The 22,181-nt window shown below is 39.5% G+C and overlaps 1 protein-coding gene across 2 annotated transcripts in view; it reads right to left on the bottom strand.

Moving 5' to 3' along the window:
- LOC149001046 (protection of telomeres protein 1b-like) overlaps positions 1-22,181 on the bottom strand; it is an 84,947-nt gene that overhangs the window by 3,780 nt on the left and 58,986 nt on the right. For both annotated transcript variants that reach the window (XM_089139354.1, XM_089139355.1), the window contains exons 4-9: positions 10,434-10,498; positions 1,757-1,845; positions 1,020-1,301; positions 845-921; positions 623-681; positions 159-311 (exon numbers count right to left, since the gene is read on the bottom strand). In XM_089139354.1, coding sequence (XP_088995480.1) covers positions 159-311; positions 623-681; positions 845-921; positions 1,020-1,301; positions 1,757-1,845; positions 10,434-10,498 — 725 coding nt within the window. The remainder of the gene's footprint in view (positions 1-158; positions 312-622; positions 682-844; positions 922-1,019; positions 1,302-1,756; positions 1,846-10,433; positions 10,499-22,181) is intronic.

Below are 22,181 nucleotides of genomic sequence, written 5' to 3'. Positions count from 1 at the left end.
TCAAACAGTTTAGGTGATCATCTTATCTAATGGATGGAAGATTTTAATGACATGCTTGTAACATTATATGAGATGATAAGTGAATCTAATACAACTGCTGTTATATATAGTGGCCTTTATTTAAAAGAATGGATCTACTTGGGGAAAAGAAAACCAACCCCATCCTTGGCGTACAAAAATGCATGGATCCTTGCAGTAGGGTCCTCCAAGGTCAACCTTATCCTGTAAACACCTTGGGGGCTACGAAAATCCTCAACTTTCCAGGGATATGTTGCTAGTACACGAACAACACACTTGAATTTAGCAGTAACCTGTGATGCACAAACAGAAATTGAGTATCAAGCGGCAATAATTCTCAAGTGACATACATTGGTAGAGTAGATGAGCATATGATATATTTCCCAAGTTCGATTCATTCGTTCTGTAGAGAGTAGACTAATATCTCAGGTTTCTACTTCAAATTTAATATAAAACATTCAGGAAAATCCTAGAAAAGTTATCCTTGAAGAATTATCTCATTGCAGAAATGGTGGCCTCCTCCCATAGAATACAGTAAACAACAATAGACTACAAAACTACATTCCCTTAAGCACATATATATGTATAGGAAAAGAAGGGAGACCTCTGTATAAGTAAGCACATCCATTAGCGAAACAAAAGGCACATGCTCGTGATCAGTCTCTGAAATAGAAAACTATGTCAGTTAAAATAACACATACTTCCTGAAGAATTATTAAATTTCACATCAACCTGAATTGCAGAATGGTAAATAAGAAGACAGCGACTATATCCTATCAATCACATTTATAGAATAGCAAGCTCTAATGATGCTATAATGTAATACCTGTAACACGAGAAGTCCAAGGAAAGCTTGATAAAGGCATTTTCTCCCACTTAGATGATACCCTTCCATCATAAAAGCTGATACAAGGAAGACATTGAGTAATCACACTATCAGATAGTTAAAAACAGAATTTCAGAACTCCAGTTGTAGCTTTTTAGTAGAAACATGCAATTACCGTTCTCGCCGTATTACAATGCTATCCTCATTTGACAAATATTGAAGCCTGGTAGAAAGCAACAATATGCCCTGCCATAGCCCTGACTGCTCCTTGCAGATTATGTTCGAAAACTTCATCCATCTTCCACCAACTATCATGCGCAGGTCAAGTTTTTCTTTCTCTTGGTCAATAGGCACCCTCAAGATAGTCCCCATGGAAGGAAATGAACATAAAACTTCCCTAGGCAAAGGATTAGGTTCTAACTGTAATGGAAGTGGGTTCTCCATTTCATCCTGTAGCCTGTATGAGAAATGTGAATAAATGAATTTCAGAGGAAAGTAAACACCGCTAATCCAAGTAGCACCTAGAAGGGATTACTGCAATAGTGGACTCAAATGCTCCAATAATTATTAAAACAGCTGATCGGCTACATAGTTTCTCCATAGAATTTGAGAGTGAGACCCCATTCAAAGCAAGAGCTTCACACCTTATATGGGTGGGTCGGTGAGCACATTATCTTTGGCCATTTATGGAAGACCGCATGTTATGCAGCTGGGCATGCAGGTGGGTGTATTGTAAGTGTGAGAACTTTTCGGACTTTATTCAAGTATGCTGGCACTCGTATTTTCAGTAACACATTTTCAAAATTCTAATTTAAACAATGGACTCACAGTTATGAACCTATGTCAGCGTCCATCCTAATAATGCAAAATAAATGAAACCAAGTACATAAAGGAAAGCAGATAAGAACTTACTTTGTCCGAATACTTAGAGGAGGCATGTCAGTACCATCCCACAGAAAAAGCATGCACTTATCTTTTGAGACCTCACGGACATGAAGAATCTTCAAGCCATGAAACAGTTAGTGAGATAATTAAACATAGCTGGTGGAGAAGATGAAAAATTTTTAAAGTCAGCTATACATTTAAAGAAAAGAACATTAAATTTCTGTTTACAAAGGTCACCCAGATACCTTGAATAAATGTCTAGGTTCGGAGTTCACAGGTCCTCTGTTTTTCTGATCATATAAGATCATTCTTTTGACACAATATTGAATCCTTTGACCTTTACTCCCCCCCCCCTTTTTTTCTTCCGGCACCTGCAATAACTTCCCCCTTGTCTTCTCAGCCAATTGCCCTCTGCCTTCCTCCCTCTAATGCATCCCCCTCTCCTGCCCTGCAACCTCTCCCTTCCCTTTTCCCTTCGGATGCTGCCATTCCTCTTCTCCAACCCACCCAACCCTCAATCCAGAAAACCCAGCATAGAGAACAGTAAGGATAACGAGCGTGGAGCCTGCTTGACGGGCGGCAGGAGCAGTGGGCAAGTGCTTGGTAGGCCAACAGCCCAGTGAACTGGGAGGGCACTCGACGGAAAGGGGGCACACTAAGCAAGTCCGAGAAATTGACCCTGCTCCGCTTTTAACAAACCAAGGACCACTATAGGAGGTCAAACCAAGGACCTATGGAAGTCAGGGCTCGTCCCCGGTCAATATTGGATCAAACAATAGGGGGCTATAGCACTGACCTCTTTTTTTATTGATTCAATACAATAGGGGAAAAGATTGTACTGTTCCCTATCCCTCCACTGTATCAAGCCAGCCTCTGAAGGTTCCACCCCCTTTGCTCTCTGCCCAAAAGCTTCCCTCCTACCTTGCATCTCCAAATGGCATGCCTGCTTGCTTGTAAAGTTCATTGGCCCAAGACCCTCCCTCAGCATAGTGACAGCGTCACTGAGATATCAATGGAAGGCACAAGGAGCTATGAAGACTAACATATTCAACAATGGAATCTTCATTTTCAAGTTCTATGATGAAGCTATCTGTTGGATTCTATTAGGAGTCTAATAAGAGTTTGTATAGGAATTAAATTAGAATTTGCATTCATGTAAACTTCTATTCCTTGTACAATAGTCTACTTTCCACTTAATTATAAATAAAGGGCTTGAGATTATGGATCAATAAGCCATTCTACTACAATCGTTTCTTTCAACATGGCATCAGAGCCTAAGTTCGATTAGGATGTTCTTCAATTTTTTTCTTTTTCTCCAAAACCCTTCGCAATTTTTTTCTTGTTCTTCTACAACCTAATTCTGCAACCATCGTTTGGCAATTTTTTCCCTTTTCAAACCCATCGCACCGCTGCACTATTGTTTCAGTTCCACCTCGAAGACAAGAGAAGAAAAAAAGGGGAAAGAAGAAGAGAAGAAGAACCATAACCTGCTGCTGCTTCTTGCGATTAGGAAAACAGAATCGCAGGCCACAAGCTGCTGCTGCTTCTTGCGATTAGGAAAGCAGAATCGCAGGTGCCTGCTGCCTGCTTCTTGCGATTAGGAAAACAGAATCATAGGTGGCTGCTGCTGCTGCTGCTTCAGGTAGAGATTGCATCGATCGCAAACCCTCGCAAATCCATCGCAACCAATTTCTTTCTCTGCACTACAGAGGGCTCAACCAAGAAGAAAAGGAAAGAAGAAGAGAAGCCACCATCGCCATCGCCTTCACCTTAGCTGCTGCTGCATCATCTTCCCAATCGTGCGCAACACAAATCTTCAATTTTTCAGACCAGACCAGATTTTTTCTCTAGTTCAAAAAAAAAAAAAAAAAAAAAAAAAAAGGGAAAAATGAGATTTGATCATATCATTGTTTGGCTATTGCATTCTGCAACGTTTTAGTTTTTTTTCAAAAGGTGAACACTGAAGAACTGCAGACAATTTTTTCAACATGGCCACTATCGATGGTACTACTGCTCCCACTGGATCCGAATATTTTCCCACTCTTCATTCTCTTTCGGTAAGATTTGACGGCACAAATTACTTGATCTGGTCTCGATCTGCTTACCTAACTATTGCTGGAAGATGACTAGTTGGATACATTACGGGCACCGCTATCAAACCCACTACCGCAGGTGTTTTACAGGATAAATGGATATCAAATGACTCTCTTATTATGTCATTCCTTTTGAATTCCATGCATCCAAATATTGCCCGGGGTTCCCTATTACTGATGATCTGCAGCCCAAATGCGGGAAGGCTACTACTAAAACATATGGACAGTTGGGGAATGATGCACAGGTTTATGAGCTACGAAAGAAGCTTCATGAGACTACCCAAAAGGAACTAACTGTGGCCCACTATTATGCTGAGTTGCGATCTCTTTGGCAAGAGTTGAATCATTATGGGGATTATCACCCCACTAATCCAGATGATGTGGCAACATATAAGAAGTACATTGATAAGATTCGAGTATATGACTTCTTGGCAGGTTTAAACGTGGAGTACGATCAGATCAGAGTGCAAGTCTTAAGTCGTTCTCCCTTTCCTACACTAGAACAATCTTATGCTCTTGTTCAGTGTGAGGAAAGTCGTCGATTAGTCATGCTTCATATTCCTATTATGGAGAAATCAGCTTTACAGTCTGTTCACACTAAATCTGATCCAGCTAAGGAGATTGTCAAGTGTGAGCACTGTCACAAACCATATCATACCAAGGAAAATTGTTGGAACTGCATGGGAAGCCTGCTGATTTTGAGCAAAAACGAGCACAAAGACAGGGAAAACCAAAGGCTAATCTTTCTGAGATAGTTTCCACCACACCCTCTGTAGACGTTGGTTTTTCACAGGAGTTCGCTACTCTGTGACGTATTCTGCAGTCTTCAACTGCCTGTACAGCCTCGACCACTGCTTCCTCTCTACCCCTACCAACTCCTACCATGCTACTTCAGGATCTGGTCCCGGGGAAGAAGATTGGACATGGTAAATGGACTTTATTTGCTCGAGCCAATTGGAGGATCTACTTCTGCTTTGACTACATCCTTTAATCCGGTCCATTCGGTAATATCAGACTTTCATCAGTGGCACCGTAGACTCGGTAATCCACCTTTCAAATTTTGTCATTTTCTCTAGATTTGTTTTTCATGATACTTTCATCTTACCATTACAATTTCTTCCTTTCCAAGTTTCCCCATTGGCTTGAATTTTGTCTTAAGCCATTATCTTACATTCTTACCTTGGTGGACCATGGACCATATCATTTAGGGATTTCCTTTGTTATTGTTTTCCCACGTGTAAAGCTACACGTGAAGGGGAGATTGAAGATGTCTACAATTCAATGCCTTTCATTTAGACTTCCTTATGTAGAATTTGATCTTTGTTACCTTTGAAAGTTTGTCCCTTACCTTCGCAATCTTCTACTTTGGAGATCTAACATTGCTATAGAGCTATCTTTTTTACTGTGCAAAACTTGATCTCTGTTAACCTTGGAGATTTGACCCTTAACTTGACATCTTCCCTTCGGAAATCTAACCTTGCAAAAGATTTGTCGTTTGACCTTTGCAGAACTTGATCTCTATTACCTTTGGAGATTGTCACTTATCTTGACAAATTTTCCCCTACCTTTGGAGATTGTCCCTTGGCAAACTTTCCCTTTAAAGATCTAACATTGCTACAAATCAAAAGTTTCACTTTGGCTGTTTTACCCTAGCAATTGTTACCCCAAAAATATATTTTCCCTCAGATTTGCGCAGAAATTTAGTCTTCTCAACATTTGAAGATTCTACCTTTTTTCTTGGGCGTTCTTCCTTGGAGACATAAAGTTGCAGTAAAGATGAGGACAAAGCAAATGGAAGTCTATAAGGCAGACGTAATCTATAAGTTTGAAGATCAAATTGCAGATATTTATCTGGACAAATGTTTTATACTTTTTTGGTCAAATTGGGCATGTGTGATATCCATGCCTCAACTTGACGGGGAGTGTTGGATTCTATTAGGAGTCTAATAAGAGTTTGTATAGGAGTTAAATTAGAGTTTGCATTCATGTAAACTTCTATTCCTTGTAATAGTCTACTTTCCACTTAATTATAAATAGAGGGCTTGAGATCATGGATCAATAAGCCATTCTACTACAATCGTTTCTTTCAACACTATCAAATCAAAAGCTCTTGAAGAAGCCCCCTGGTCTGTTGGGAACAAAATGTTCTTACTGAGGTAATGGAAGCCCCATTTCCAGTTAAGAGAACTTGATCCAAGCTCTGCCCCTTATGGATTCTGCTCCCAGGCCTAGTCCTCCATCTTTAGAATGAAGACTGCCTAAGTAGAATGGCAACTTCTCTGGGCAAACAACGGTACATGGACACTTGAACACAACAAATGGACAGATATGCTTGAGTCTGTCTTGAGGTTTCTGCAAACAAGCCGTTTCCCCTATCTAAATCAAGGAAGAAGATGCCCTAATAGCTCGGCCAACTGATCAAATTCGAATGCCTCTCCTCTCACTGTCCCCTCTGCGAAGTCCTGCTGCCATAACCTGAATCCCAGCGCTCCCCCTGCTCTGTGTTTTCTGGGCTTGCCACCACAACCTGCAGCAAACTTCACAGTCAGGGCTCCTCTCAGCATCAAGGTTGGCAGAGAGTTCAACACAGCTTTTGCTATAGAGTCTTCAGTAGGAGCAAAGTCAAAAGGCAGCAAGGCTTTCACAGTGAACAGTCTGTTCTACAGTGGAGCAGCAGCTGCCATCGATCAAGGGTGAGGAGGCTTCCAGAGAATCTGGAGGGAAAACCGAAGCAGATTTTCCCATATTCTGGCGGCTCTACAGGTGACTGGAAAGGCTTGCATCACTGACCAGGCTCTTAAATGAGGGTAGGATGTGCTCAAAGGGTAGGGTAGAGGGCTTGACCAACCAATCAAAGTCAAAAAGACTTGCTAGTCTACCCCCACCATCTCCTATCCTTCACCCTCATGAACTGTGGAATTCTCTAGAACATTCAAGGCCTAAATACCCTTGCAAAGCAATCTAAAGTAGAGAATTTAATAAGAAATTCAAAAGCTTCCTTTTGCAATCTCCTCAAGACCCTGGTACCCCTTGAAAATGCTTCAAGAAATGTCGTCTGCATTGCCCCTTCATGGTCTTACATCTCAAATTACAACCACTATACCTAGGCAGCATATGGTTCCTCTAGAATCCCACCATCCTGTCTCCCTCTCTTGCTCCTCCCAGCTCCTCCACATCCAAATCTCTTCCTACACCCCTCAAGCCTCCTTCCTCTCTGTGTATGCCAACAATCAAACCTCAATCAAAATCACCATTTCGAATCCGCTCTCCTCACTTGAGCCTTTTTCCTATGCTCACCATTGGGGAGTCAGCGGCAATTTCATCATTGTCCGCGCCCACAAAAAACTGGGGGTAACTCTCTAGATCGGAATGCCCTTAATGCTTTCAATGATTGTATTCAGGACCTAACCTTTGATGGTCTAGAGCCCCACTTTGCAAAATTGGTAAATAGGCCATCACCATATTACCAGTAAAAGTGACAGGTTTCTTGTCAATGAGCACTGGCTCTGACTCTTCCAAATTTCCCATTTGGACTTCCACCCTTTGGTCTATCTAATTATTGCCCATAAAATTTATTTATCCAATCTATCAGTACCTTCGGCCACCCACCTGAAGGTACTGATAGATTTATTTATTTATCCAACCTATCAATTTTTTTATATATGGACCACCCACCCTACCTTCCTTCCCAAAGTCCAACCTGCCTAGTCGAAACCTCCCATTCACTTCTCTCCTCTCATTCTCAACACTGCCAAAAGCTCAAAATGGTCAAGGGCAATATCTTAGGCAATATCAAAGAGTGGAATTTGAATATCTTTGATAAAATAACCTTGTCTCTTCTACCCGCTCAAACGTCTCCCTCATCCAAACCCAAATCTCTCTAATCTCTCTAATCCCCTTCTTGTGGTTAATGAAAAGCTCCTCTCATAAGGTATCAAATCCAAAGCCATCTTCAAAAGCCTTTTCAACCCTACTGCCTCCCCCCATCACCCCTCTCTTGCGTCCCTCTCGCTGGTATATCCCTCCAGTCCATCCCAACTAATGAAGAAATCTCCTCAATTGTTCTGTTGTCATTAACCCATTCACGCACTTGGCCTCAATGGCTTCAACATGAGGTTCTCCTCTTGCAGGATCTAGTTAGCGTCAGACCTGAACAAAGCCATTAAAAGCTTCTATCACAATTTGAATCAAATGTCCCAGATCAACCAAGCCTTACTCTATCTCCATCCTAAAAGCATTGAGGCCTCCTCTATGTCTGACTTCATACCCATCTTCCCCTACAATCTTCTCCACAAATTTATTGTTAAGCTCTTAGCCAATTGCCTCCTAAAAGGTATTCCCTCTATGGTTAGCCCAATCCAGTCTACCTTCATCCTTGGTTGAAGTATCTCTACTAACATCCTTCTTTGCACAAAGATTGTCTGTGGCTTTAACTGTAAGAACTCCTCCCTGCCTCCCTTCTTAGAATTGATATCTTAAAGGCTTTTAATTCCTTATGTTAAGACTTTCTCATTGATATCCCCAACCAAATGAATTCCTCCCGGCTTCTTTCATTGGGGATTTACTTCTACATCTCTTCCCCCACTCCTTCATTCTTGCAAATGGCTCCCTGACTGCTTCCCCTCTAGTGTCAAGATTCATCAGGGCTGCCCTCCCCCCCCCCCCCCACCAAAACCACCTCTCTCTTGCCCTCAAGGTAATCTCTTAGCATCCAAACCAAACCGATTGCCACCTCATGACTCCTCTCCTAATGCCACCTCATGACTCCTCTCCTAAATGCAAATTCTCCAAGCTTACCCACCTAGCCTTCATAGACAAACTTATGATCTTTTCAAAGTTGGATCCTCCTCCATCTCTAAGATCATAGCCTCTCTTAGCTACTTTATCCTTCTCAAGTCCAAACACTTCCTCGCTGGCACCTCTTGTTCCCTATCCTCCTCCCCAATCTACCTCACTAGATACTCTCTTGGCTCTCTCCCTATTAGGTACCTAGGGCTCCCTTTCATCACCACCCATCTCTATGCCCATTATTGCCCCCCTCTTCTTGAATAAAGTTGCAAAAAACATAAACTCTGGAATGGCAAACTCCTTTCTTATGTGGGTAGAGTTATGTTTATTAAATCTGTCTCCAAGCCTCGTACATATATCGGTGTGGAATCTTTGATCTTCCAAAATCCATTATCCATGCTATACAATCCCTCTTCTATGCTTCCTCTGGAAATGCCAGGGTTCCTTGAATTCCTCCACCCACTAGTGACACTTCCATTTGTAGACCTAAATCTGGAGGCCTTGGAATCCAAAGGATCAGGGACTAAAGTATTGTCAATCTCCTCAAACTCATTCAGAAAGTCTCCTCAAGAAGGCTCCATATAGATCAATTGGGTCTACTCCTATCTCCTCAAGGACTCAATATGGACAGTAACCCCACCCTTAACTCCTTTAGGAATTGGATATCTCTCCTCTCCCTCCGCACACTAGCCCTTTTTGATGTGTCCTACTCCATTGCTAATAGGTCTAAGATCTCCTTTTGGTTTCTACCCTTAGTATCTGCTAGGTGTTATATTCAATGTGGTTGGTGCTAAAGTAGTCTAATCCTACCCCTCTCTACCCCTTCATCTCCGTTGGAGTGTGGAAATTCTCCTCTCACTATTTTGAGCTTGATTAGATTTGGACCTTCCTCCCTTCGCAGGGATACCCTCCTCTGGCTCCCCTTTAGGAAAGGCTCCTCCTTCTCTGCCTATGCCTGGAACCTCATCTGCAGCCCCTCCCTTTAAAGTCTTCCAGTACAACCTAGTTTGGTTCAAAGACCACATTCTCTGCCAAGCCATCATTGCCTAGAGAGCCATATACTATTGCCTACCTGCTCAACCATTCCTCCTTAGCCACTCAATTCCCTCCCCTTTTATATCTTTTTCCCTGGATAGGAAGACCCCAACCATCTATTCTTTGCTTGCCCCTTCACCAAGCCAATTTGGACTCAAGCCCTCGCCTCTATCTAGCCATGGTGCAGTTGCCCACAACATTTTGAGACAGAGTGCCACTAGCTCACCTTATCCTTTAGAGGATCCTCTATTGCTGATATTGTGAGAAAGCTTCTCTTTTTTTTTCTTTTCTTTTTTGGTGGGGGGGGGGTTGTGTTACATTTTGATGGAGCGAAAATTCCACAACTGGACCTCCAAATTAGACCTCCTAAGCAAATTGGAAGGCCATCTATAGGGACATCCACTCCAAGATCTCCCTTGTGCCCAAGCCAATGATGACCTCCCCAAGGAATAGGCTCACTATTGTTACCTAGGGACTAGATAGTAGACACCATCTATAAGGACGTCTACTCCAAGATCTCCCTTTTGCCCAAGCCATCGATGACCTCCCCAAGGAATAGGCTCACTATTGTTACTTGGGACTAGATAGTAGATACCTCTTTGCTTTTTCCTCCTAAACACTGCTAGCTTATCAGATTTCCCCCATCCCTTGCTTCCCCACCTATGCTTCTCCCTATTGGGCTGTTAAAATACATTCTTATTCACACACACACCCCCCCCCCCCCCCCCCAAAAAAAAAAAAAAAAAAAAAAAAAAAGAATAATTAGGTAGCATGACATGGTGAATTACCTTGCAAACTATATCAAAGGTATGTGCTTCCTTGACCTCACTCAATGACAAAGAGTTGCATGTTCCTAACAATTACGCAAAGAGTTGAAGCTTCAATTCATGATTTAAAAAAATAAGAAGAAAATGTAAGATGAACATAATTACTTAATACTCCACCAAATCAACATATGCATGTACTAGCATAATGTCACCAACTAACATGCAAAATAAACAATCTCTCTCTAAACTGAAAGATGATATTCCATAAGACTAAAATCTACAGATGCCACTTAAGTAGAAATATTACAGTCTCACTGAAACTCGGCCTGATTTGGGCAATTAGGTTTTCTCTAGGAATCGGTACTAACAAACCAAGGCTTGTGGGCCATGTCAATGGACCAATATGGTAAGTAATTAAGCTCGAATGCTTCTATGGAAATAATGTCATTTAAATCCAATTAGATTGATTGGATTAGCATCAAAACAGGTTTGATTTATAATGAAATGAAAACAATCCCATTGAGTCCCTGAACCAATTTAACTCAAGCAGCTCAAGTAGAATGAATTCTGATTTATAGATTGGAATCTAATTTAACATTTGTGTAATAGATTGTTGTGATTGAATCATATGGTGGGTGAAAATTTAGGTCCAACTTGGAATGCCTAGCCAAACAAACCCAATGGGCCCAATTGTGAACTTGAAGTAGCAAGGATTAATTTAATTTATTTTAGGACGCAAGCCAAATAAAGATGTATCAGTAATCTGAGTCCAACTTATGACTAGTTTAAATGCCAAGGCCCGTTAATAACCAAAATCTGAATATGGGTCTAACCCCATTAGAAGCCAAATATGGACTTGTGCTTTTTGGTACAGAGAACCCATGTTAAATCTTAAGTGATTCATTAGTAAGCATATGAATGGGCCCATTATCACCAATGGATTATTTAAGCCCATAATTAAATGATGTAGTAGGCCTAGAAATTCAAGTAGCATGGTCAAGCCCATGAAACATAATAAGGGTTTAGGATTTATAATGAAGAGAGGGCCAAGATATTTCAAGGCCTGACTTGGTAAGTAGATATAATTCACACGTGTTGATTAATGTAAATATCAAGGTCCATTGGTACATGAAATTTTATTTGAGCCTAAGCACATCAAGGAACCATATAATAGACTTAGTCAACCTAGTCTATTGATCTTGAGTATTTCTGAAACTCCAAACCCTATGGAAGTACCTATAAGACTCACCACAAAGACGATAGCTTTGTGCTCTCCTCAAACCTAGGACTAAAGCTGAATCTATATTGATGTAGCCACAAGTGAATGAGGGCAAATTCTTCTAGGATCTTATCAAAACCAACCTTAAGTTGAGATTGAAATTAGGGTTTCAAGGGTTTTGGCCAGAACCGGTTCAGGTCTTGGTTTAGGCTTAACTGAATTATAAATCAGGTCTGATTTATGAGATTCAGACCCCAGTATATATTTCAGATACCTGACAGCCTCAAGTGAATGAGGGTCAATCCTTTTGATTGCTGAAACTAGGGTTAGGTCATAAGGCCCACGGATAGGGTTTGTTAGGGCATTTTAGAGTTCTTGGGTAGGCTGTAAAGGGGTCTGATTCTAGGGTTATAGAATTAGGGATAGGGTGTTAAGGTTCTAAAAGGGAAAACTTGGTAGTTGTGGACCTAGGGTTTGGGAATTTCTCTCTCTCTCTCTCTCTCTTTCCTTTTTTCTTTTTTTTCTTTTTTTTTGGGGGGGGGGGGAGAGCTAGGGTTTATGATAGGATTTGGGAATCTAGGGCAGCAAAGGAACTCCATTTTTGGAGAAAAAAAGAACTGAAAGGGGTACATTTGCTAAAGAAAAAATTAGAAGAGTGGAAGGGGAATGGAGTAAGTGCTGACTTGTTACTCACTTGTAAATCAAGTCTGATAATGGGTTGAGATGGAGATGGGAAGGCATGTAAACACTGCCGAAGGAGAATCTTTTAAATAAAATCCTAGGTTGCTTACTCGATCACATGGAGATCCCTTAGCACCGATGAGATGCTCTACTAAGACTTTCTTTGGTATAGTTTAAATTGATGATTATTTGCCCTATAAACATAAATAGATGTATTTGGTATGATTTATGACCACATTTTTCATTAAAATAAGTTGATTTAAACATAAATATAAATAGATCAAAGGCTGTTTATGGTTTATCACCATAAACTGTTAATATTTGGTTATGCGGGTAAAATTAATAAACATGTGCAGAATTACTACTTAAGTAGGGGTAAAAATATAAAATTACAAAAAGTTAGAACAAAACCTCGTTTTTTCCAACCTCCATGTTGCTCTTGCTCCCATCTCGGGCTCTAACAATATTTTAAGGATATTAAAGTTATCCCGAACCAATAAAAGTGAGACAAAACCAAAACTAAGACAATACACAAGGTAAACAAAAATCAACCTAAAATCAAATTCATGGTACATCATACATTATTCAGTTAATGGTACCAAACCTCTTTCTTGTTATATAATATTATGTCTAGTAGTAACCAAAGAGAGCCTAACACCTTGATCTTGTGCAGCAACACTCTCTTTATTAATTGTATTCTAAGATCTGTCCACCATTACATGTCTAAGGCTTTATTTATAGCCTTACATAAGAAGTCCTAGTGAAATTAGGACTAGAAACTGACTATCCTAGTTGTACTCAACATACTAAGACAAATTCAAAGAGGACTCTTATATCTGAACTTAAGAGGACTCTAATATCTGAACTTAAAAGGACTCTTTATCATATCCTAGACTCACTCAAAACATTACTTAAACCAAAACATAATGAGACTATTATGCCCTTAAGTTCGGCAGAATTTACATAATAGACCAATAAAAATAAAACAAAAACCCACTTTCATACTTGACCTGAACACTAAACTTATGGACCCATGAGTAGGCCCACAACCACATAAACCTCTTGAACAAAGGCCCAGCACCCATATCTATAGACCCTAAATTGATTTCAAAGGCAAGTTGGCCAATTTGATGCTGGACCTGCATCATATATCCCACTTCCACTCATATTCAGAACTCACGCTAGAGCTTCTCTATTAAAATTCTTCATTAATCAAATTCAATAACTAAAACCTGAGAAGTCCTGATACAGTTCCACGGTAAATAGAAAAAAAGCCTCGTCTCAAAAATAGAAACTTCTCTGAAATAAAAACTAGCTGAAATAGGAAACTATCATACTAAGCTAATGCTGAGAAGAGGAAACAACTAATAAGATATTCCAACCATGCTAAGCTATTATAATACTTAAAAGTAAAGTAATATAAATCTTACTAATTCCATCCCTTCTCAAAACCAGAAATTTAATTTAGGGCCAACTCTTGGCCAGGTTTTCCATGGATCATGTTGGTCAAGCCAAGCCATGGCTTCTGCATCACAAATTCACAACCCCTTTTGCATCTCCTACTACGAGGAGGAAACCATTCCCACCTCTTCTTTGCCTATCCCTCCACCAAACCTATTTGGAGTCTCATCATTGCCTCTATATAGCACCAATCCAGGTGCCTTCTTCCCCTTGCCTCCAAGTGTCGTTGGCTCATCTTTTCTTTTAGTGGTGCCTCAAATATTGACACGATTCATAAGCTGCTCTGGCACCTGTACCTCACACATCTGGTTGGAGTGCAATATCCCACAAATGGACTTCCAAGTCCAGATCCACTAACTAGATTTCGAAGGCCATCTGCAGGGATGTTAACTCCAACCTCGTCACCCTCCCAAGAAACCTTTTGTAGACTCCCAAGGAACAAGCATAGTGTTGTTACCTAGGGATTTGATAGTGACTTGCTTGTTCATTCTGGGCTAGCACTGTTTATCCTCCTTGTGTGGCTTAGCCTTGGAGTCCCTCCTCCTCTGTTGCACCCTGACTCTTACCCGCCTCTACTATATCTTCTTTGTCTCCTTCGGGGTACTTATGTACATTTTTCTTCACCCAAAAAGGAATTTCATTGAGAATATAATTTATTGAAGTATATACACTTGGGCTATTTACTGTTCACGACACTATTCACGTGAATAGTAAAAAATATGTTTTTATTATTCATGGTATTGTTCAAGTGAACAGTACCATCTGTGTTACTGTTCACGTGAACAATATATGCTAGTGATGCTACTCTACTTTCTATTTCTAATGTTGGAGTCTTGCTACATAAGTTTTGGGAGATTTTAGAAAGCATAGTTTCTATTTTTAGAATTTTCTATTTTAGGAGCTAGGAAGTTACTAAAGTTGTAATTTTTTGTTTCCTTTTTCTAGAGGAAAATTACTTGTCTCTCAAGTTGTATTAGATTCATTAGAAGCTATAAATAAAAGGGCTCTGTGATTCTAGACTCTTAAGCAAGAATCACAAGCCTCTTCTACTAGTTCTTCATCTCTCTTTTCTTTGTTTAAGTTCAGCTGCTGTTTTGATTATTTAATGCTTGTTTTCTAACATGACATCAGAGCAAGTTTAATTAACTTAGGGACCGTTTTCTCTCTCTTGGCTGCCCAGTTTTTCTTCTTTTTTTTTTTTTTTTTTCCTTTTTCTTATCTAGGGCAGCCCCAACCTTCGCTGCAGTAATTGTGCATGGCTGTCCTTCTTCTTTAACTTTTGAAGCACCAAGTATCTATGTATTAATACTACAAAAAGGCCCTAAGCTTTCTGGGGATATGTCTACCTATTTGATTCAACTGAGGCTGCTACTACCCTTTTTTTGTGTGCAAATCTGAAGTTCAATCTGCACTATACTGATGTCTTGGGATTCCTCTTGATTCTTGCAAAGATATGCCCATTATTCGGATTGCAAGACCTAAGTATTGTCTTCCATTGTTTGTGCTATAAATTTAGTTGCAAGTCGTATACTAGTACCCCTGTTTCATTGAATTTCTCTCTTCTGAAAAATTCTGCTGCTACCTTCTTGCTTTACTACTTCTTCCGTTGTTTATTTCAGAATCAAGTTTAGCCTTCTTTTTATCTAATACTTCTACAAAGACCTGGAGGACTATTTTTCCTTCATATCGAGATCTGTTAGAGTTTCAAATCTAGCAGAAGTTTGCTACCATGGTCTGAGATCTGATATTATCTGCTATTGCAGCAACTGTTATTGCACTTCTTCCGAGTGGATTGCTGCAAGGACTACTGCAATTTTGAGATTCCAAGCTGGTTCAATATATTTTTTTTCCTAATCTAATTTGCTCCTGCCTAAGGGTTAGTGGTGGTCCATAATTTTTTTTCCCCCTTGGTGCACACAAGACTTTGTCCTGTGAGACGATTTTCTGCTGCTTGATCAACTTTATTGGTGAATAATACACTGCTCTGTGGCTGCTACTTTTCCTTCTTGGGTTTCTTTTGTGTTCATACTTTAAGATGCTTGTCAATGGTCATCATTAATTGTCCACGTGTAATGCTACACTTGAGGGGGAGAATGGTACCTTATTATATATCTACTCAAGATGTGCTGATGGATATTATTTGTGAAGATCTTTGTCCTCAACTTATGGCATTCTACAACGATATCATTACATGTCTTTACCCATATTGTCTTCTACCCTACTTACTTGGTCCGCAGTAACCCATATTGTCTTTTACCTACTTGGTCCGTAATAACCCATATTACCTTACCTACTTGGTCCACAGTAACCTATACTGTCTTTTACCTACCTACTTGGTCCACAGTAATCAATATTGCCTTTTACCTACCCATACTTTACCTATTACTTGCCTTCTTGGGAAGCATTTATATGGACATTAGAGTTGTAATTTTGAAGATTTCGTATGGATATTTCTCCCAACTACCGGCATTGTGTGGATGGTGTCTTTGATCCTGCTATACTTATGGACTTTGTTCGTCTTCAACATCGTCGATTGTTCTCAATATTGGATGGTTCTATTGACATAAAGAATTAAAGTTTTTTTAAAGTTGGTGTTGATTATCTCCTGGGTGAAGTTCTCTCAGTGTTTATCGACATCTGCCATTGCTACACGATTTAAGATTGGTGCTACTTTTCAAGTTTATTCTTATTGTGCAAGCTGAAGTTTTCTTTGTGTACACTCCAGCTTGAGGGGGAGTGTTGAAGTATATACACTTGGGCTAATTACTGTTCACGACACTATTCATGTGAACAGTAAAAAATATGTTTTTATTATTCATGGTACTATTCACGTGAACAATACCATCTGTGTTACTGTTCACGTGAACAGTATATGCTAGTGATGCTACTCTACTTTCTATTTCTAATGTTGGAGTCTTGCTACATAAGTTTTGGGAGATTTTAGAAAGCATAGTTTCTATTTTTAGAATTTTCTATTTTAGGAGCTAGGAAGTTACTAAAATTGTAACTTTTTGTTTCCTTTTTCTAGAGGACAATTACTTGTCTCTCAAGTTGTATTAGATTCATTAGAAGCTATAAATAAAAGGGCTCTGTGATTCTAGACTCTTAAGCAAGAATCACAAGCCTCTTCTACTAGTTCTTCATCTCTCTTCTCTTCTTCTTCTTCTCTCTTTTCTTTGTTCAAGTTCAGCTGCTGTTTTGATTATTTAATGCTTGTTTTCTAACATAATTGAATTTATTAGCAGAAAAAACCAGAATAATAATGACATACAGAACCCAATAGCCTTAAACCAACCTAAAGCAACCCATGTATTGGACCATGGGCCCTTAACTCAGATAGGCCCGACTATCTAATTACTAAATACACCATTGAATAAATATAATTTTTTTTAAGAATAAAATAATGGTAATAAACCCACATAAAGTGGTCCACCCAAATCGATCCATGTATAGACTATGGCTCCTTGATCTTGGATAGGCCCAACTCCATAGTTAGTGGATCCCACTTGGATATATTTGATATATTATATAAATATTTGATTGATATATGAAATATAAGTATATAATATAACTAAGTGGACCCACAGTGCCCAGCCAAATAATGGATTAACAGTCTAATTTAATAATAGAGAGCAACAAAATGTATAAGACACGAAAGCCTATCGAGAACTGAAACATTGTTGTAGTTTCTTAAACGTTGTTTAGTATCTTATTCAAACTCTTTTATCTAGTTGTTTTGCAAATACCTTGGAAAATATAAGCAAGTGGATCACTGGCTTTTATTAGTTGCAGCATGTTAGTGGTTCAGGCTAACAAGTACTCCTTTTTTCTGTTTTCTTTTTTTTTTTTTTTCTTTCTTTCAGGTAGAACATAAAATCATGAAAATTTTACATTAGGGTCTCTTTAGTGAAGGCTAAAATCGGGTTGGTTTCCTTTAGTGGCTTAAATTACATCTGGGAACTAACACCATTTTGAAAGGTGTTAATTTTATTCCTCATGACCAAGATACCCCCCCCCCCAAACCAAAAACACCACACCCTCTACTCTTCCTTTCTTTGGTTCTAGAGAAGGCTTCTGTTTTCAGTAAAGGGGAAAGCAGAAATAATGAAGGAAAGGTCTTAAGGACATTAGAAGCTTTGTTATTTTGTTATCAATTCTTTAAGAGAAGGACTTTCTGAGGCTCTTATTGATGAAATAATAAGTAGAACTGTTAGTTTGTGTTCTATAGACTAGTCATTTGCTATGAAACTCACCATTTCAAGTTTTTGGTTTTCAAAAAGCAAGGTAGCAGTGAGGCCAGGCACCTGAGGAGTTAAAGGGTGGGGAGATGGGTTTCTTATTTGAGACACTGAGAACTACAGAGAGAGAGAGAGAGAGAGAGAGAGAGAGAGAGAGAGAGAGTAGGTCATTTTTAAATTCTTGCTCATGTGGGATTAAGGTCAAGATTTGCAGACTAATTTCAGTACTTGAACCTTTTCGGTGTCGCAATTGGGTACACTATTACAGCATCTATAAGCATGAACTGAGACCAAATTTATACATACTCTTATTTTTATTAAAGGTTGTAAAAGAATCTCCAGTTTAATAGTTTCTTCTTCTTTGGGTTACTTGTAACAGTGCTATTATGAAGTCAAATTGCTTCCATCAGACCAAGGGAAGAGCCCAAGTCACATGTCAAGAATCTGTACATGGTTATGTTCAGAGTTTTGGAAATTCTATTCTCCCAAATCCCACATTTTGATCAGATATGGTGGCTCTCCATTGTTGCAGCTGTTATGTCCCCCACTTACTCCACAATTGGTCTTGGACTATCGCTAAAGTTGCAGGTTTGAATTTTAAAATCCTTTCTTCTCTCTCTTTCAGCAGAATCATTATCATGACTTCTGTGAATCCAAACTGAAGCCAGGAAATTCAAGGGAAGCCTCGCCGGAATAAGTGTTGCCACTGTCACTGAGACCCAGAAGATATGGAGAAGCTTCCAAGCACTAGAAGATTGCACACTTCCAAATGGTGTTAGATGGGTTTGTAGGACCCAAACATAATTTAAGAAACTAAAGGGACCCAACCTAATTTTAGCCTTCACTAAAGGGACCCTAATGTAAAATTATATAATTGCAGAAGCCGAGGGTTGGATCGAAGCGACACAGTAGGGAGCTCAACCAAAAGGGCAAGCCTTGACAAGGAATCTGCAACAGCATTTGCAGACCTTGGAACAAAGGAAAGATTAAAAATCTCAAACATCGCTTTAGATCAAGTATATCTTGAAAAATTGTGCTAATCTCAAAAGGAGGACTCTTCAATATCAAGGGAAAGACTATAGTCTCTCATATTCTGACCCTCTCTCTTCCTCTCATCCCTGTTCCATCCTTCCATGTTGTGCTTCATTGATTATTTGTAATCTGATATTTGACACCACATTTTATCCCAAAGAGATGTTTGACCCAACAATATTGTAGTTACCTGTGGCAGGCTTTATTGAAATATCCAAAACTTGGATTCAAAGACTAGCAATTAGTTGAGCTTACTGCCTTAATATCTCACTCTGCTAGCGTTTCTCAACAAAGATACAGAAATCAAATGTACAAATATGGTCAAGCTTACAGCAAAATGACACAAACACTATTCTATGCTGTTGGCTTAAGTACTTCTATTGAAAGAAATGATGGTGGTGAATGCTTATGGATCAATGATCTCAAGCCCTCTATTTATAATTAAGTAGATAGTACACTATTACAAGGAATAGAATTTTACATGAATACAAACTCTAATTTAACTCCAATACAAACTCTAATTTAACTCCTAATAGAATCCAACACTCCCCCTCAAGTTGAGGCATAGATATTAGTCATGCCCAACTTGCCTACAATAGGAAGGAAGTCTTTTTCTTTCAAACCCTTAGTGAAAACATCTGCTACTTGGTCTCCAAATCTTACAAAAGGCATGCAGATAAGCCCTTGTTCCAACTTTCCTTTGACAAAAAACCTGTCAATTTCAATGTGCTTAGTTCGATCATGTTGCACCAGATTATTAGCAATACTAATAGCAGCCTTGTTGTCACAATATAACATCATAGGGTTTGGAACTTGGACTCCAATATCTTGCAGCAAGCCTTTCAACCATAGTAGCTCACAAACTCCACGAACCATAGCTCTATATACAGCTTCGGTACTAGATAATGCTACCACATTGTGTTTCTTACTTCTCCAAGTAACTAGATTACCTCCAACAAAGGTACAGTAACCTGAAATTGATTTCTTGTCTGGAGATCCAGCCCAGTCTACATCAGTGTATGCTTCTACTTTTAGATTATCAGTGGGTGACAAAAGTAATCATTTTCCATAAATTCCCTTCAAATACTGTAGTATTCTGATAACAACCTTCATATAAGCTAAATATGGATTATGCATGAATTGGTTCACTATACCTACAACATAAGCGATGTCTGGCCTAGTGTGGGACAAGTAAATAAGCTTCCCTACCAGCCTTTGGTATCTTCCTTTGTCCACTGGTTCTCCCTCTTTTTCTTTAAGTTTAGCTCCGGCTTCAATAGGGGTATCAACTACTTTACACCCCAACATTCCCACTTCTGATAATAAATCTAGGACATACTTTCTTTGGGATAGGAATATACCTTTCTTTGATCGAGCCACCTCAATCCCTAGGAAATATTGTAACTTCCCTAGATCTTTAATTTCAAACTCTCTACCGAGAAAGTCTTTCAACTTTTGAATTTCTTCACCATCATTCCCTGTGATGTTAGTACCTGACTTCTTGACAAATAGTGTATGATCAGCATTGCTTTGCTTGTACCCAATAGAAGTCATTGCCTTCAGGAGGCGTCCAAACCAGCATCTAGGAGATTGTTTTAACCCATAAATTGACCTCTTCAACCGACAAACTTTCCCTGCAGTATTGTCATCGGAGAAACCATGTGGGATTTCTATATAAACCTCTTCTGCTAACTCCCCATGTAAGAAGGCATTCTTTACATCTAGTTGGTGCAAGTTCCAATCTTTGTTCACAGCTACAGACAACAAAACTTTGACAGTGTTTAGTTTCGCAACAGGGGCAAAGGTCTCCTAATAATCAATCCCATAAGTCTGAGTAAACCCCTTTGCAACTAGTCTAGCTTTCAACTTCTTGATTGATCCATCCATATTTTGTTTAACCACAAATACCCATTTGCAGCCCACTTGTGTTTTTCCTGGAGGAAGTGTAACTAGCTCCCAAGTGTCATTTTTCTTCATTGCCTGCATTTCCTCTACCATAGCTGCCTTCCATCTCTTATCAGCATAGGCTTTTTGCCAACTTTTAGGAACAGATACAGATGACAGAGAGGATATAAAAGCACGGTAGGAGTAAGACAAAGAGTTACAAGAAACATATTTAGCTATGGGACGTTAAGTACAAGATTTGACCCCTTTTCTAACAGCAATAGGAAGATCAGAAGAAGATGCCTTAAGGGGAATAGTAGAATCTGATTCTGGAGCAAGAGACTGAAGTGGTAACGTATCACCTTTCTCCACCTGCTTTAGCCGGTTGTATTTCTTCCTTTAATAAGTCAGTACCTCCTTATTCTGGTCAATCTGGTTTTGAAAGACCTAAACAGTGTGTCTCACAGAGTGGTCTCCCCCTTGGCTAGGTTTCTTCACATGGTTCAAAAACCGAAGGGGGAGAATTAGAGTCCTCAGATATACTGGCCGAAGTCTCCCCCTGGTCAGGAAACTCTTTTGGGACTCTTAAGTTGTGTTGGTGTGTGATAGGAAGATCTAGAGTCGGAAAGAACACCTCTCCTCTAGGACTCTCCCCCTGGAGAGGTGTATAGTAAGGGCAAAACTCATTAAAAATTACATCCATGGATACAATGGTTTTTCTGGAAGGAGGATGATAACATTTGTACCCTTTCTGAGTAGCAGAATACCCCAAAAATATGCAACGTAGGCCGTGGGGAGCCAGCTTACTCTAGTGGGCTGTGATTCTGGAATAACACACGCATCCAAAAACCTTTAGGGGAATAACAAAAGAATAGGCCCCCCTGAAGAATCTTATTAGGACATTTAAAACCAAGTATCCTACTGGACATCCTATTCATAAGGTAAGAAGCAGTGAGTATAGCATCACTCTAGTATTGGTCAAGTACATTCATAGCAATCATAATGGAACGGGCTATCTCTAAGAGATGCCGATTCTTCCTTTCAGCAACCCCATTTTGGGCAGTCGTATCAATGCAACTGGTCTGATGTATTATGCCAGAGTCATAGTTTCACCATCAATATACTATATGTCATTGTCACTGTGAACTGCGAAGGATCTTCACAATGGCATTGAACTGAGTTTTAATCATATTATGAAAATCACGAAAACATCGAAAAACCTCATTTTTTTTGTTTTAAAAGATAAATCCATGT

Source organism: Hakea prostrata, chromosome 11 (genome assembly GCF_041222555.1).
Source record: "Hakea prostrata isolate BN-2017 chromosome 11, UWA_Hpros_2, whole genome shotgun sequence".
NCBI classification, from domain to species: domain Eukaryota; kingdom Viridiplantae; phylum Streptophyta; class Magnoliopsida; order Proteales; family Proteaceae; genus Hakea; species Hakea prostrata.
The sequence above is the reverse complement of the archived record's forward strand: the minus strand, read 5'-3'. Positions and strand labels throughout refer to the sequence as shown.